Below are 17,668 nucleotides of genomic sequence, written 5' to 3'. Positions count from 1 at the left end.
CCTATCTAATGGGCTTCATGTCTATTTTGATCTTCCTGCTCTGCTTCCATCAGCCACTAAAGGTAAGAATAACAGATGTACACTTCCATTTTTCTTTTAGTCCTTTCTTCATACATCTTGTCCAGTGTTTCTCACCTTTTCTTTTTCTCCTTGGAGGAAACACTGCACATATATTATTCATAAATGCCATGTCAAAACAGCATCTCACATTAGTTCATGAATAAACCAATCACACGTTTATCTGTATATGCGTTCATCTCCCCAACGTGCCCGTGACTTGTTTTGTTGAGACTCACTACTGGGTGAGATGCATTGGTACTTGGAGTCATAGAGGGAGATGAACAAAGGGAGAAATAAGGAGAAGGTCACTGATGTCCTTTGACTTGCCACCTGCTGTCCTGGCACAAAGCGCTGACACATGGGTGTACACACACCTGTCCACTCCTATCACCTTGTCCCAGTGTCACAGAGCCTTCTGGTCCAACTCCTCCATATTCAAATCATAACCAAGACACCGAGAACTCCCAGACAGTATGTGCTGTGTGTTTAAGGCCATCTGACCTTCACGTTCAGTCTGAGCACATGTCAAATACTCATACACGCGCACATGCGCTTATCATATACATAAACAGGAGTGTCCTTGCACGCTTGGCTGATGCTAGTACATGATGTGGCTTAAATGTCAGCGTTGGCAGCTGTCCCATCTGCATTCACCTGTATGGCAAGTTCTAATGCCTGCCTGTCACTCCATAATTTGACCCCTCCCCAACTCACTTTGGCCCATGCGCCCATGCCTCCTCTTTTTATTGGCCAAGATAGCCGCCTGTTCTGGATGATGTCTAATAACCTTTTCTGAGTGCTGTGTATAAAGACACCGTGGCCTTTACATAGCCACACACCTGTCTGTATGTCTGCCTGTGTGGGTGAGGGGTGGGGAGTTGTTGATTTCCTGGGCGTGTTTTGATAGTTGCGAATAAAACATTAATTGGCACTAAATTGGGAATTTGTGTGCCCTTTCAATCAATTTATTCTGTGCTTTTTCTTTTCCATATGTTTGTGTATTTGTCATAGCACATGCCTATCAGTATCACACAACCAACTTAGTGGGCATGTAAATAATCTTCACTCCTTGTCCTTCTTTCGCTTGCTTAAATACACCCCTCAAGATCGACATTCCTTTTGACCTCACCCTTCTTACCCTTTACCTCTGAGACCGCAGATTCACTCTTCCTCATCTGCCTCTTCTTCCTCCTCCTGTGCCGCCCATTCCTCGTTAGCCACTAAAAACTGACTGACACTACACCGAGCCATCGCTGACCCTCTCTGACCCTTTTCTCCATCAGCTGCCCAGCAGCTGGATTTCGCAAGCACACAGACACCCACACAGGAAAAACAACACAGGGAGGGGGGTAGTGCGCTCAGGGCAGGGTCAGAGGTGTTGACCTCTGCTGCATGCTCGAAGAGCAGAGAGCTGATGGTGGGACACACGCCCACTGGCTGCACACAGCTCTCATGGACAAAATTCAACACTTTCACACACTCGTGCTCTTTAACACAGTTGTGTATCCATGACTTTAGAGGACATTACACAAACTAACATTTATTTCCTGGAGATTTACTCTATGCTTAAGCATTAGTGCTACTTGTCTAACCTTACCCAAAATCCTATCATACACCTAAGCTCAATACGACTTCACCCTAAGATTTAATGCTTTAAAATATGGCAACTAGCTTTTTTCTTTTTCTTTTTCTTTTTCTTTCTTTTTTTTTTTTTTTTTACATCCATAACACATGAGAACAGATTTAGCTCACCTATAAATTGTTTTGTCTGGACAGAGATATGAAAATGTATGGAAATGTAATTTAACTTTTGATGTTTTCCCTGTTTGTTCTCTATATATCTGTTTACTCGCATTGAAAACAGGGTGAGGTTCAGGAAATCGGCTTAGGACTGTTATCAGTCTTCTTTCTCTTTAGATACTGAATGTCAGAATTTAACTAAATATATGCCACAATGCTGCACAAATTTCAGAGATAAGCGAAAACTTCGTGGTCTAGATCAGGTGATGTGATCTTAATTGTCCACTTTAAGTGGATTTTGCTGCAGCAGTATCAGTTATGTTACAATTTATCTGCAGCTAAAGGTAGTTTAAGTGTTTGAGATGCTGCAGTGCCTGATATTATGGTTTGAGGTACATTTAAAGTAACTGGTGTCTTTGTTTCACTAAGAATGCATTCTGCACTTTATCATGTAACTGTGGAGTTTGGCTGACCTTGGTACGAGACACTTCGCTGTTACATTGTACAGCTGTACAGCTTGACATTGATTTTTGTAAGCTTTATTTAGAATACTGACCAAAAGGTACTAATAAGTAACTACCCACATTCTACTGATGTATTAGTGGAGAACTAGTGCTATTATACTGCCAGATATGTGTAAGAAGACAGCTATTTTTTTCCCTTATTGTTGTATGCAAGTGTAAAGGCTTGTACAAAGATCAGACTATGACCTATGTTTGGCTTTAAAGTCGTTAGTGTAGTATAAAGGAGTTTTAGCAGGAGACTTTTTGGCACATTCTCCCTTAAGCATGGTTTCTCACTTTGAAATGCTTATCTTGGTTTTCTATTTGTTTTTATTTCTTTTCTTAATTCGTTTTTTAAACTAATACTATTGGAGGATCAGAAAAAATGTTTCTTTTTTTTTTTTTTAATGAATACTTTTTTGGAAAAGTACAGGTGGACAGTGACAATACCAGAGCTCAGACACTGTTCATCTAGTATCAGTATATATAACCTGAACTGTCCTTTTTTCACTTTTGCAGTCAGCGTGTTTGATAGCAGGTGCCTTTTGAAGTCGGCACCTCAGATAGCCCAATTAGTGAAAGAATGAGAGAGAGAGAGAGAGAGAGAGAGAGTGGGAGACAGAAAGGAGGTGGTGGGTGAAATAAAAGAAGCTTGAGCAGAGGGAAAGGCTGGACTAGGGGGAGCGGTGGTGATTAATTTGATTCGGGAGAGAAAAGGGCCAGGAGCATATATAGTTATTAATCCTCATAATGGGAGGATCATTTTCATATCCCAATTCTCCAGCCTTTACACCCTTACCTCTTCTCTGTCTCAGTCTCGACTGCTTTGTTTCTGTGCTCTGTTGTGGTATGTCGTCCTCATTTGTCATTATGGTGGAGGTTCTCCCACCCAAAGGAGGCCCATTGTCATGCTATCCACTGTGTATCGCTGCATAACACACCTACACATATAACTGCACCTTTATGTATCGCATTCACTTTCTATAAATTACAAAAACGTTTATCATGTATGTTTGTCAGCACAAGGGTCCCTGTATGCTGGTGTGCTCGACAGAGTGGGTGGGTGAGCTCAGCCACATTTACAGACCAATTATAATAAGCCTTTTGATCTCCCTGTGTTCTGACGAAATCAATTTCCTTCTCTGTGTGTGTGTGTGTGTGTGTGTGTGTGTGTGTGTGTTCTCTGTAGGTGTTTGTGTGTCAATGCATGCACGTATTAGCTGAGTTTTAACTTGGGTCTACTCTGTTCACTTTTCACTTTAATGAGCCAGAAATCAGCAAGAAAGTGCATGCTGCGTGTGTCTGTGTGTGTGTCTGTTTGCATGCATGCCTGGGGTCCTCACCAGGGTTGTAGACCAATCAGTTAAAGGGATGAGAGATGTAATATATCAGCAATAAAAGACCAAGAGGCATAGAGAATGATGGTGCCATGTTGATTAGATCATTACATCTTCTGCTAGACAAAGTTCACAACATTTGTTACTTGTTTGTGTTACAGTATACAGGCTCAAGGTCATTGCAAGTTGAAGAAATATTTCCATACTAATGAAGTGACTTAAGCAGACTCCTACCCCTACAGCACAGTTGTTTAGAACAGTCTGATTGCTTGACTGGTAGAAAAAATGGCAACTGTGTGATTACATGATTGTCACTCTAAATTTGCCTTTTGGTCCTTTTTGAGAACACAGGTCAAAGACAGTTTGTCTGGGAGGGATGCAGTTTAGTATCTCTTCTAATTTTAAATCTTAATTTGCAAGTAGTCACTGCTTCAGATTTGACATGAAAATCCTTTCAGGTGAGAAGATGAAAAACTGAATGGATACCTTCACTATGATCTCCCATGGTGTCTATATCCACAGAGTATTATAATAGAACGTAGTTATAGAAGATGATTTACTTTTGCACCGCTGCCTGTTCTCTAGGTCAAGGGCAAGAAATGTTCGAGCTGTTCAGTGTATGTGTTTAATTGTATGTATGATTATTTATAATTAGGCAGAGTTTTAGATGATGGTTTATGGGTTATTGAGTGTCAGAGCTGCAGTCTCCTAAGACTGTTTAAAAAAATGTACTAATAAGCCAGTTAGATGAGTAAATGAGGGATGGGCATACTGAATGAAAACATAAAAGTGTTTGTGCATGCCTGTGTACGCCTGTGCAGTTGTGCTAAATTAGTATTGGCTTTGAAAAGCTTGTGTGCAATATGTTTTAACTTCTCTTTGAGTATGGGTATATCTCTGTGTGTATGTTTTCACTTGTGTAGCCTACTACAGGTCTTGTTAATTGTGCAGTGCTCAGGCTGGGGTCACATAAAGAGAAGCGGGTTAATGCAAGGGTCACTAATGCTGTGTATGGAGCACAGAAAAAATATCACACCACACTTTCCTTCTATTCTTCCTTATCCATTTCATTTCTGGATGTAGCCATTTCTCTAATTATATCTCCTTTCTCAACCTTTTTGCTGCAAATAGTTACATGATTGAATAACTGTGGCTCTTTATCAGCAGTACCTGTGAGGTGCACTAATCTAAACAGCTCCAGTCTGTCCATTTTCTAGTAATTCCCTAGAGTCCCACTGGATCTTCAAATTAGACGAAATATTATTTCCCTAACAGTGTTTCCAGTCGGTGTAAGGATAACTGTCTCCTTTTAATGTGAAAGGGTACGATGGGTTTGTTTGCCCATTGTTTTGCTCCAAGGATGAGACCATCCATCCTGCAGAGCATTTGGGGAGGTGAAGGTCTGTGTATATTGTTGCTGCTTGTTGATCTTATGTTCCAAACTTAAGATTTGGTACTCTCATCCCAAGTGCTTCACACTCTGTTGCAAACCTTCAAGTCCATGCTGAGGACACATTTTGATATCAAACCACATCATTTGCAGTGACTTGAATGTGGTCATGCTAATCATAGACAGAATTGTCTAAACGGTGCCCATATCCCATATTTAGACCAAAATATTTTCTAGCTTTTCAATGAGCAGGTGTGATCTTCAAATGACGGATTTGATGTTTATAGGTTATGTTTGGTTTTTTTTGTGTTTGTCTACCAGTGCTTAAGTTTAAATCCAAACTATACCTCTTAAGCCCTCAACAGCAGCGGTGCATTAGGTTGGCTTTGCTTGTCTCTAAGCCTCGATGTGTATTCTCAGTTCGTCAATAGCAATCGTTCCCTTATTCATACTCTTTATGGTTACGGAACAGCCGCAAAATGCGGTTTATTCATCAGGCCTTATCAGGTTCAAACACATCTGTGCATGCTCACGTTGGTTCTCACTGCCAACTGCAACAGCTCACTTGTATGTGCAAACAGAAGCATACGCTTATGCATACACATGTAAGCATGCTCACACAAACATACACACACTCTCACAGTTTTGTCCCACTCATTCTCTTCATTTCATTCCTCTCTCCATCCCTCCCTCGTTACAGCTCTCTCCCCACTGTTTTACATGCAAATGAGCTAAGTGTACTTATGCCCTAGCATTACTGCTGTGTGTGCCTAATCTCCTTGCTGCCTTTTCTCTTTCCTGGAGATTATCCTGTTTTTAGACAGAATAGGCCTTCTACGCTTCACTCGGCTCCTCTCCCAAGCAGCCAGCCAGCTGGTCAGTTAGCCAGAAGCCAACCTGCCAGCATCCCAGTCTCGCATCCCACTACCATTAGCATTTTAAATGTTCCCAGTGATATGACAACTGTGCAGCAGTTGAAAAAAATCTGTGTGTACATTTGTAATGCGCGCGTGTGTGTGTGCGCGTGTGTGTGTGTGTGTGTGTGTGTGTTTTTAATTGAAGGATTGGTGATAAGCTCTAAAGCTTGTTACAGATGCTAAGTGTCCTCAGTTGTGCGATTTTTGTCTTTTTTCTTCTTTTTCTTTCTTTCTTTTTTTTTTTTTTAAACTTAGGCCAAGAGGGAAATAAACATGAACAGAAATGGAAGGATGCAGGGATGAAGGCATATATGTATGCACACCTACAATCCTTCCACCCACTCTTCCCTGATGTTTTCCTTCTCTTGGTCACAACAGCATACTCTTGCTCTTTCCTCCGCCTCCATTTCTTTTACATGTGTGTGCCTGTGCATTTGCGATTTCGAAAGCGTCAAGTTGAAGTGCTTTAACTTTGGTGCTGAGGAGGGAGGAAAGTCAAAGTGAGGCTGTATCTATGATTAGAAAGCATGTTAATGAGAAATAAGACTGATAAAGAGAGGAGAAGAAAGAGGCAAAGAGCCGATTATAGTTGACTGTGGCAGCTGCTCCCTCTCTGTTTACTTTTTTGCGATATAAGCTACCTATTCCTAAGGGCCATGGTGCACACATGCACAGACACACACACAGGAGTTAGCCCACTTTGATGTCACTGATAGCATTCATAAAAAAAATAAAGCTGTATAGAGCAGCAACTTCAAAGATAGAGTTGACAAGATAGGAGCATTAACCCCCATCTGCCTTCTATTTCTCTTTTCTCTTCTGATTTCCTCATTCCTCTTCTCTTATCTCTGCTTGGTAAAAGGGTTCTTATGAAATGAGACAATGAATGAGCGATGGAACAAGAAAAATGATGGAAGACTGGTTAGGGTGAAGATAAACCAAGCTGTAAAATGAGAAAAGGAAAGATAGATTGCAGCAACAGTGGCATTTGAAGGTATCCTTTATAGTCCAAATCTCCTAAGTCAAAATTGGTTAATAGTAGCCTTAAGCAGCTGCTGCTGCTGAAAATTCTGTATTAGCTAGCTAGTGAGTTATTAGGGCGCTACTAGGCTATTAGACTGTTGTGCTTATAGCTCACACCATGTCCTTGGGTTTCTTATACAACCACGCATATTAAGACTATCAATTTAACCCAAACTTTGTACACTTTCTTAAAGTACATAGTGCTTGTTTTTTTCCAGATGTAGGTGTAACTGTGTGTGTGCTTTTGGTTTGTTCCTCGGCACAGTGAATGTAAGCTCTGAGTGTGTTGCAAGCTTTTATTTCTACATTTGCTGGTGTAACATGGCCCTCTGGTCTTGAATTGTGAAGGCTGTGTGTAATATAGATAACCCAGTGGCATTTACACCAGACAACAATGGTATTTAGAAGACTCGGTGGGGTAGGCCATGCTCCACTTTCTGACCTTAATCTGCTAGTGTGTGTGTGTGTGTGTGTGTGTGTGTGTACGTACCAAAATGTATGTTTATATGTCATGGATGTTGAGGCCAAGAAGTGAGAGACTGTATGCACAGTTTGTGTGTATGTGCTTTTTGGTCATTTCCAGTTGGTTAGGGCTTCTGTCATAGATGCCTGTTTATGTGTATTCGCATGTTGAAACCTTTGCTCTATTAATCAGTATCTGCATGTGTCACGTTCTGTGCAATGTGGGTTCTGCATCGCCTAGCCAGCATCTTAATTTTTCACTATCCCATGCACTGCATGAAAGTTTAGTTCTACACCCTTACCATCTCGATCTTCCTCTCCCTTGATCTGCTCCTCCCATCTTCCCGACTCCCTGTACCGCAACCAGCATGCCACCCTCTCCCCCTCTTGTCACACACATGTGCACGTCTAATCAAAGCTAGGAGCACTCTAGATTAGCACTTGAGAAAACTCCCTAACGACATGCCTTCATTTTGGTCGTTTTCAGGTGCTCTCTTTCCTTCTCCCCCATCACCTCCTCCTTAGCTTTGAATTTTTAACCTCCCCACTGAATAAGAGATGTGGCCATCCTCATGGGGAAAGGAATGTTGAAGACAGGGCAAAGATTGAAGGGAGGGTGCGGGGGAGGCAGAAGGGAAAACGTTGTCCCTAAACACGCTTTCACATTTATCCCCTAAAAACCCTGTACTGTGTGCTCAATAATGCATGGCCATCTCTCACACCCTGTGCCCTCCCCCTGTTCTTATTCCCTATTTCCTTCATCTCCTTCATCTTCTCTTGTTGGTTTCCCCAGCAGATTAACTCCAGGGTGAAACTGAGACTGACAAATCAGGGTGATGGTAGCAGGACGCTGGGGACTAACAGTAAAAAAAGAAAAGGGAAAAAAAATTGAGACAGAGAGGGAGAGAAGAGGAGAGCAGATGAGTCATTTGTCATTTTGTGAATAGAGTTACTAGTTAAAGTATTGATCTGAGCGAGTGGGCTTTGAAGTTGTACTATTTCAGAGAGACTGTAGAGCTTGACTGGGCCTCAAAATTGAAGTCAGGCTCCAACTGAAACCCCCCAAAATTCCCTCTTTGCTTGAACAAAGCTTGTGGAGTGTCTAAAACATGATTGAATTCTCTAATCATTTTGCAGCTTGTTTTCATTTTGATAGACAAATCCATCCATGACTAACCCTGAAACTGCCCGTTCCCATTCCTTTAAAACATGAAAACATCAGTGTGGACACAGCATAGTCTTGAAAAGCAGTCAAAAAGTGTTCAAGTTATACAAAAAACCCCAAAAACATTTGAGTTAAGATTAATGAAAGATATGTTAAATTTCATAATAAGCTAGCAGTATGTGGTGCATACAGCTCCTATAACTAAAGCAAGTCAAATATTTTTGCATGCGTACAGCCTTTGTCTTTTATTTTGTGAGTATTGTTCTCAGAAATGCTTTGTCTGCCTGAACTGTTATGTTGTAGATGAGTAGTGAGTAGAGTGAACCATTCAGAACTTGTTGTGCTTTCACATGGCTTCAGCAGCAACTCCTATCTGTTTGGGTGAATGGAGTGGTACGGGAGAGACTTCTAAAGATCTCTCCAAGGAGATTTCTTTTTTTACTTTTTTTTTTTTTTTTTTGTGAAAGTTTTTGAACAACCCACAAAGTGCACGCTTTCAAACTTTGATGTTGATTTTTTTAGTCTTTCCATCTTACTTTTTTCTTTGTTTTTAGCCTAAAAAAAGACAAAGGTTTAGCACTGTGAAAGCAATGAACCATAAGAGCAAAATCCAGTCAAGCTGCTACCAGTAATGACTTACAAATATTATAAAGCTACATTTGTTTTCCTTAAAAAGGAATCTGAAAGGAAAATACACCATCCATCCATCTTCATCCGCTTTATCCGAGGCCGGGTCGCGGGGGTAGCAGCCTAAGCAGAGAGGCCCAGACCTCCCTCTCCCCAGCCACCTCCTCCAGCTTATCCGGGGGAACACCAAGGCGTTCCCAGGCCAGCCGAGAGATATAATCTCTCCAGCGTGTCCTGGGTCCGTTCCAGGGACAGCTGGAGGCCCCCACCCGATGAAGCCAACAGAACCACATCATCCGCAAAAAGCAGAGATGAGATGCTGAGGCCACCAAAGTGAAAGCCCTCCGCCACTTGGCTGCGCCTAGAAATCCTGTCCATAAAAATTATGAACAGAACCGGTGACAAAGGGCAGCCCTGGCGGAGCCCATCACCCACTGGGAACGAGTCCGACTTATTGCCGGCAATGCGAACCAAGCTCTTGCAACGGTTGTATAGGGATCGAATGGCCCGTAGCAATGGGCCAGACACCCCATACTCCCGCAACACCTCCCACAGGACACCCCGAGGGACACGATCGAATGCCTTCTCCAAGTCCACAAAACACATGTAGACTGGTTGGGCAAACTCCCATGCACCCTCAAGTATCCTTGAGAGGATAAAGAGCTGGTCCAGTGTTCCGCGACCAGGACGAAAACCGCATTGTTCCTCCTGTATCCGAGGTTCGACTAGCGGACGAACTCTCCTTTCCAGCTCCCTGGCATAGACTTTCCCAGGGAGGCTGAGGAGTGTGATCCCCCTGTAGTTGGAACACACCCTCCGGTCTCCCTTCTTAAAGATGGGGACCACCACCCCGGTCTGCCAGTCCAGGGGTACTGCCCCTGATCTCCACGCAACATTGTAGAGGCGTGTCAACCAGGACAGCCCTACAACGTCCAGAGCCTTCAGGAACTCGGGGCGGACCTCATCAACACCAGGGGCTCTGCCACCAAGGAGGAAAATACACATAAAGATGAATTTTATTTATCAGTTAAATTTCCTTTAACCGATAAATAAAAAATAAATATTCTGTGCTGCTCAACATTCTGTGTGGAGCTTCAGAAATGCAGCTTTGCCTTTTTTCCAGACTCTGAGAACCATTGGTAGGACTTGATGTAACAGTAGGGCTTTTAAGACAGAAAGTCGGTTAAAAAAAAAAAAACATAGCTGTTTGTTGTCTTATAAGGTAGTTGGTTCACTCATGAAAGATAAACGCTTATCGTCAGTATGGAACAGTGCATATTTTGGGAGCTGGATTAATGGATAAATGATGCTTGATTGAAGCCAGCTGAAGGAAACAAACATGTAGATGACTGCATTGTTTTTCCCAGAAAATGACAACAACACTCAGTTGAGGTTGATGGTGGAGGGTTTACACCTGCATTCTGAAAATTTGCTATTTGCTATTAAATAGATCAATATTTGTTGTTGTAAGTTTTAGTTTTAAGGCCCTATTTATTTGTTAAATTGTGTACAATGTACATGGTATTTGTTTTATATTTGAAATCTGCATGCACTAATGGGGGGGGGGGGGGGGGGTAGAGATTATTGTCAAAGGTATAGGTGGATGGAGACTTATTAGTTCAGTAGATGAGAAGATGGATGGCAGTATTTGGGGGAAGAGGAGAGAGGTGCAGAATGAATGAGGCTCAGAGAAGGACGAATGGAGGCAGGAGGGATCTGTATACGATTGAAGAGAGAACTGAGGAAGGGAATGAAAGAATGACAAATGATCAAAAGGTGCAGAGACATGAAGCGACTACAGTGATTGAGGAGATGGGTATTGGGGTAAGGTAAAATGAGGAAACTTGAGTCAAGTTAGATGCGAGAGTGTGAGAGTGAAAAAAGGTGAAATAAGAGCACTGGACGGAGGGTGTAGGTGTTCAGGTTGGTCATAATGACATATTGCTTGTTGGCTGCTGTAATAGTTGATTGTAGCTCTGACTTTTCAGCTGGGAGAGATGACACCAATGCTCCTAACAAAAGGCGATTTCATAAATGTGTGTATGTGTCCTAAATGCCCTTTTCTCTGTCAGCATACAGTATGTGAGAAAACAGATGTGATGGACAGAGACCTTTTTCTGCCTTTTAATCTTATTCTGTGTCTTTCTTTGTCTGTGCTTTTTGTCTCTGTGGGGTGAAATACATCATAGCAAGCATTTTAATGCAGCACTCCACTCCCTCTAACAGTGTTTGGCTCTCCACTGAATCTCTCCACTTTCCTTTCCTCTTTCTGTTCTCCAAATAGGTTATTTGGGGATCTGTACTTAACTGTACACAGTTAGCGGTCAGTCAGCACACCGCACACAAACACACACACACGCACACACTTGCACACTATGCCACTGGGCCTCCTTAGAGATCGTCTGCTTAATACTGCATAGCACTTAGAGGCATCAACAAGCCCCGTGGTGCTCCACTGAGGCGTAGAAGGCATGAAAGCATGCTAATTCCCCGCAACGCACTCCATCTATCCCTCTGTGACCCCCCCGCCCCCTTACCCCCCCCCCACCACCACCATCCATCCATCACACTACTTCTACGTTCTGCCCCTCCAAATCTTCTCTGTAGCCAGCATGGTTTAATGAGCACAGAGAACTCAACACTGTGCGCACACAGTGACACACAATGAAGTAAGTTGCACGGTACTAATTTATTCTCTGATCTACTTGTAGCTAGTTTTCCTTTTGACTAGTAGCTAAAATCACGCTATTATATTTGTGTACAGTGAGTATAGTTAATGTCATATGTGCACGAAGATAAAAGGAAACGCTATTGAACCATTTGGTATGGTGTGCACTTTACATTTGCCACTCAGGTCTCATCATAATTACCTCTGGTACTGTGAAAACCTTATATAACTACTTTACTGTACACCTGGCTCTTAAAATATGAATAACAGATTAATGAGAAATCGTTAAAGTACTACAATAGCTTGTCTACAACAGGCTAATGGTTATAAAGTGGGTCATTGTGTTATAAAAAACAATGTTGATACTTTTGCAAAAGTTAGTTCATGTTCATGACATTATAAACTAAGCACAATACACCATAACAGAGACTTAATAGCTAAATTTAAATGCGTATGGGGGCATTTTCTATATTTTCTGTCATACGAGGTTTGGGTACAGATTATATATCTTAGGATTTGTTGGAAGAAGAGACGGGTGGCCAAAAGTTTTGCTTTATTTCATCATGCTGCAAGCAGTATTAGCAGACTGTTTTCTAGGAATTTCTCTTGAAAGTAACCGCAGTCTACTATGATGGCATATAATACGTCTTTCTTGAACAAAAGGAATCAATGGTACTATTTTACTTCTCAGCACATCAGCAAAGCAGAATAGAACATAAAATTAATTCACTAGCATTAGTGTCTGTAGAGCACTCTGGTTTTATTTCAGACTGTGGTGAAATGCAGAACACATCACATGGGGACAGTTTGTGTGGCAGCTTTCAAACCAAGTGTGTGTGTCAGGGGACCTGATTCTGTTATGTAGTAAGCACAAAGGCCCTTGTGAGTCCTCACTTAAAATGTGTAAAGTAATGCTAAGAGTTCTTGCCACTCAAGCATTTTAAGACCTGTGGTCTAGGGACTCCTTGCACATTTGCGCATGTGTGTTTGCTTGTGTATCTACAAGAGTCATTGTTTATGTGTGAAAAATGATTGCGAATATGTATATGCGTTTGTGTCATAGGGGACTGCAGACACTGTCAGCTTCATTTCCCAACATCATGTAACCGAGGACAGGCCAGCCTTATGAGACCTCAAGCTGAAAAATGGCGAAAATTCCCCCCCCACACACACACACACACACACACACGCGCCTCCACTCATCAGGGTGAAGGGTGGAATCCTGGCCTTGTCATGCTCTGTGCCATAATCCAGTTTAGAAGGATTAATTAGGAATTAAGGAGTGTAATGTTATCAGTGCATGATCCATTCACATGCGTGCACATACACTCTCAAACAGAGTGAAATATGTGTATATGTAGGGCACAGATTATTCAGAACTAAGAAGGAAAAGTAAAGTACTTTTTTTTTAACTTTATTACTTTCTCATTCGGTTTTTCACTTTTCACTTTCTCTCTGCCCTCTCCCTCCTTCTCTGACTGCCTTACTTATTATCCTCCTTGTTACTTATTACCCTCTCTAGCTCTTCATCCATCCTTGCACTCTCTTTTTCCTTCAACTTCCTTCATTTCATATGTTCTAGGAACATCCATAAAATAACTTTTTTTTCCCCCTCTTGCCCTTGTTTTCAGCTACTCCTTTTTGCGTTCTGTGCCACCATTATGTGTAGGCTTTCATTCAGTGCTTTCATCCTTCCTGCCTAGCTTTGTCAAAGAGAGAAAGATGAGAGAGATTTCTATTGCTCTGCTACTCTTTCAAGAAGGCTACAGCATTCAGGTGTGCCTCTCCGGATGTCCATTTTGTGTCTGCCTTCCCATTTTTCATAGTTTTTCTTTATTTCTGTAGTGAAGAGTGCGACTGGGGAACCGAGCTACTTACAATTGCTTGACTCAAGTCTCAGCCTCTTTGCTGTATGAAGTAGCTCTGTTTTCAGAGAAGAGTTGAGTGGCTTACCTTTGTCCTTGAGACGATGCTTTCACTCGCTGTTTTGTTTTTTGTTTTTTGTTTTTCCCCCCTTTCTCCTGCCATCTATGTACCAATTTATGAATGTATGTGCAGTACTATGCCCCATCCTCTGTTTGTGCTTTAGCTTGAACACTGATTTTAAGGAGAGATTGGTAGATTAAAGGAACTAAAGTAAGCCTGAGGATGAGAAGGAGGGAAATGGATATAAACTAAAAACAGGAAAAACTGTGATGAGGCTGTTTATGTCTGCATTAGTGTTTCAGCGACTGTAATTTTCTGTTTATGCCTGCCTGACAAAATCGGTGAGGTGTGTGTTGATGCTTCCTTAGGCAGACGGTAATGATATTGTTTTTATTAATGGCTGATTAAATTTTTAGTGTGTCACTGTAGGAACTTTTAGTGGTTTTATAATGCTGTGCCTCCTTCTCTAGTCATCCCAGTGTACAAATACAAAAAAAAGCATCTCCAATTCGCCCCTCTGTTTGTCCCATAGCAGACAATCATTTGAATCACTCAAGCAATAGTAGACATGGTATTCGTCATTCTGTAACCACTGTGCTCGCCATTATCCATTATACCCATATTTTCATGCTGGTGATTTATGCTACCTCTCTTTGTCTCCTTTCTCTGGCTGTCTTCTATTCCCTCTATCCCCTTTTCGTTCTCACTGCCTGCCACCTTCCATCTCACTTGTTCCCTCTGGCACTATTGGCAGCACTCTGTCTCTGTCAGGTGTGTGTGAGATAGCCTTCACGCCATTGACTTGGAGGAGATAAGCTTTTGGATGTCTCAGCTTCCATTCAACTGGTTCCTTAACTCTTCCTTTTCCGAGCAATAAGGCGATATTCATTGTTCTAGTTTGTTTTTTTTTTTGTTTTTTTTAAGCTGATTTGATTGGAGGTGAAGACGTATAGATAATCATTCCTATTATGTGGCTTACTGCCATACCATCAGTTACCATCATCGGTTTTTCATGTTTTTGTTTTTTTCCTATTTTAGTTGTAATAAAATAATAATAATAAAAAAAACTTGATATAGTATCTACTGCACATCAATTTATCCATGGCATATAAGAGGCTGTCAGCAAACTTTGAAGACAAACAATAGGATGAGTGTAATGTACAGGAAATGTAAAGTAATGGGTTAGAAGCTTATTTCCAGTTGAAAAAAAATCCTTCACATTTGTAGTTTCATGACACTGTCACTGATGGCCATAGTGTAACTTCCTCAGAGGGGAAAAAGCATCCGTAATGATGGCTGTGATGAAATATGTATCTCAAGCAAGATTCCAGTCTTAACAAGTTTCCTTTCATCCTGTACTGAATCAAAAAGTTTCAAAACCAACTCAGAACACCAAACCTTGCTATACTGTCTACTTCAAACTCTTTGACTACGGGTGCTTCGCACACACACAGTATATAAAGTAACATGGGTGGCTAGGACAGGACCACTTGATCCACATATGTTAAACATGTACTAACCTTAAACAGTATAAGACCATTTATTTTAGGAAAAAAGTGTTCCAGCTCGTCAGATGTTTAACTGATAATGTTTAGCCACTCGTTTACTTTGTCTCCACCGATACGTTGTGCTGACGAGATAACACATAGTTGCCTTGTCAGAGTTTGTAAGATAGCAGAGCTGCCCGTAGTTTTAAGCAGACAGCTGAAAGGATATAGTGACAAAGCGGTGTACTAAAATGAGCTGAAAGCAGTACATAACTGTTGAATAACTGTTTAATATCCTTAGGATACCTATTTAGTAAAATTCTGCATACACTGAACACATTATTCTATATTTCCTTTTTAAAAAAATGCAACAGTCGATATTTACCCGCTAAAACATGCATAAATTATTGGCAAGATTAATAAAATATTCTCTCAAAATCCTTTTTTTCTCCCTTTTTTTTTTTTTTTTTTTTTTTAAAACAGAAAAAATAATAAAGCAAGTGGATACACTTGAAATGTGTTAGTCATAGCATTGTGATCTGAGGTTTGGTGTTTCAAATACTTAGCTTGTTACTGTGGCTGTAGCTCTGTTTGGGTAAAATTTGAGATTGTGTCCGTTTTTGCGTGTGTGTGTGAGAGAGAGGGAGCGGGGGGAGAGTAACAAGGCCAGCTTTGCCTTCAGGCTGTTTGGCCCCAAACTCTCATCAGCCTGCTGGTGCTGAAACAGAGAACCTTCTGCCCCTTGCCACTATATAACCACAAACAGGCACGAGCACATAGCCACACAAAAAGCACTGCAAATACATATTCACACATAAAGATTAAAATAACAAAACAAAACAAAAAAAACAAGCCACATGCATTCATAACACACACAATCAAAGTTTGTGCCTAAATCATCTCCCCCATCTCTTTCTGTCATCGTCACTTGTTTTGTCAGTTCATCCCATCTTCTTTTATCCACCTCCCTAATCTGTCTATGCCTCTATCAGACACTTTCGATTCCCATATCTTGCCTCTGAGATGAGCACTCTTTTCTTGCACCCCCACTCCCTTCATGCGTATCTTGTTTCCTCACACACCCATACATCCACCAGCTTTAGATTACTTTGAAAATGTTTCTTGTCCCCCTTCTTTTCCATTTCTCTCTCTGTCTCCCTCTACCCCCCTCCTCATCTTTTTCCTCTCCTGTCTTCTCAGCTGTGGTTTTAATGCATTATGAAAATGGACTGGGGCTATGAAAGCGAAACAGGACAAGTTTGGCTGTTTAATGTGACTCCTTTCACTCCTCATCTGCCTCATTGGCGGCATGCATTTGTGTGTGTGCCTTCTTACTGCCATGTAAAGTTGTGTTTTTTGTGTGTGCAAGCACACATGCACATTCTTTGCTGGCTTTTTTTTTTTTTTTTTGCTTTTAACATGCAAACTCAATGTGACCAACCGATCATGTAGTGGTACGTTCATGCCCTTTAACATGAACTTCCAACACTAATGCATACATGCACACTCTTTGGGCAAGCATTAAACTGCATGAATAATAAAACAGACAGGCAGACGGCATGGAACACATGTTTTTCTGAGACATGTGTTAATGGAAAAGTGTGTTAGGATGATGATGGAAGCTAGGAAGGCGTGTTCATGAGACAGAGGATAAGTTCTACCCTATGGGGGAGGGGGGGGGGGACATGACCTGGATATGTGTCTCCACATTTCCATCTCTCTCTTTCTCACATTTATCTCAATATCTCCTCCACTTTCCCCACTTTGTTAATTTGTGTGAAGTTAAACCACCTCATCTCTGGAGAGAGAACGATCATCCTGTGGAGAGATGAAGCCAGATGAGCTGATTAGATGGATAAAGATGAATTTACATTCAATGCCGAGTGGGAGGAATACAACCGAAAGAGTTATATGTGATGTTTGACTATTAGATTAAGTTGGTGAATGTTGGGGTGTGATGAGGTCACTGAGCCAGCCCGTGCCGTAATGTCATCTTAAAATAGATTTGATAAGGCTGATTGTATTTGAACTAGAACTTTAATGAACTTTCACTGTGCTACTTGAGAGAACAGTAGCATTGATTTGAAATAGCCTGTCTTTTCTTGTCATTTCTTTTTTTACCCTTCCCAGCCTCCCCATTTCTGCCTCTCTGCCACCTCTTCTCGTGCTTGCACTTTCTCTCTGATGTTGTAGAGCAAGTGTATGTGTGGCTGTGTGTGTGTGTGTCTGGCGGTGGATATTCTGAGCATTGATGGTGTATGTGTGTGCATCAGGGTTTAATTGCGGTGTGCATAGAAACGAGTGTAATTAGCCAGCGCTCGCTTCCCTGCCGCCCGGCTAACAACCAGCATCCCCTCTGTGCT

The 17,668-nt window shown here is 41.5% G+C and overlaps 1 protein-coding gene across 1 annotated transcript in view; it reads left to right on the top strand.

Annotated features, from left to right (window-relative positions):
* Positions 1 to 1,723, top strand: part of LOC146392412 (protein diaphanous homolog 1-like) — a 50,045-nt gene extending 48,322 nt beyond the window's left edge. Inside the window, exon 18 of the mRNA XM_084947281.1 lies at positions 54 to 1,723. Coding sequence (XP_084803407.1) covers positions 54 to 100 — 47 coding nt within the window. The 3' untranslated portion in view covers positions 101 to 1,723. The remainder of the gene's footprint in view (positions 1 to 53) is intronic.
* The last annotated feature ends 15,945 nt before the right edge of the window (positions 1,724 to 17,668 follow it).

The sequence above is a fragment of the Perissodus microlepis genome, chromosome 2 (genome assembly GCF_051167445.1).
Source record: "Perissodus microlepis isolate ML-2025 ecotype Zambia chromosome 2, ASM5116744v1, whole genome shotgun sequence".
NCBI lineage: Eukaryota > Metazoa > Chordata > Actinopteri > Cichliformes > Cichlidae > Perissodus > Perissodus microlepis.
Note: the sequence above shows the minus strand (reverse complement) of the source record. Positions and strands in the feature narration are given on the sequence as shown.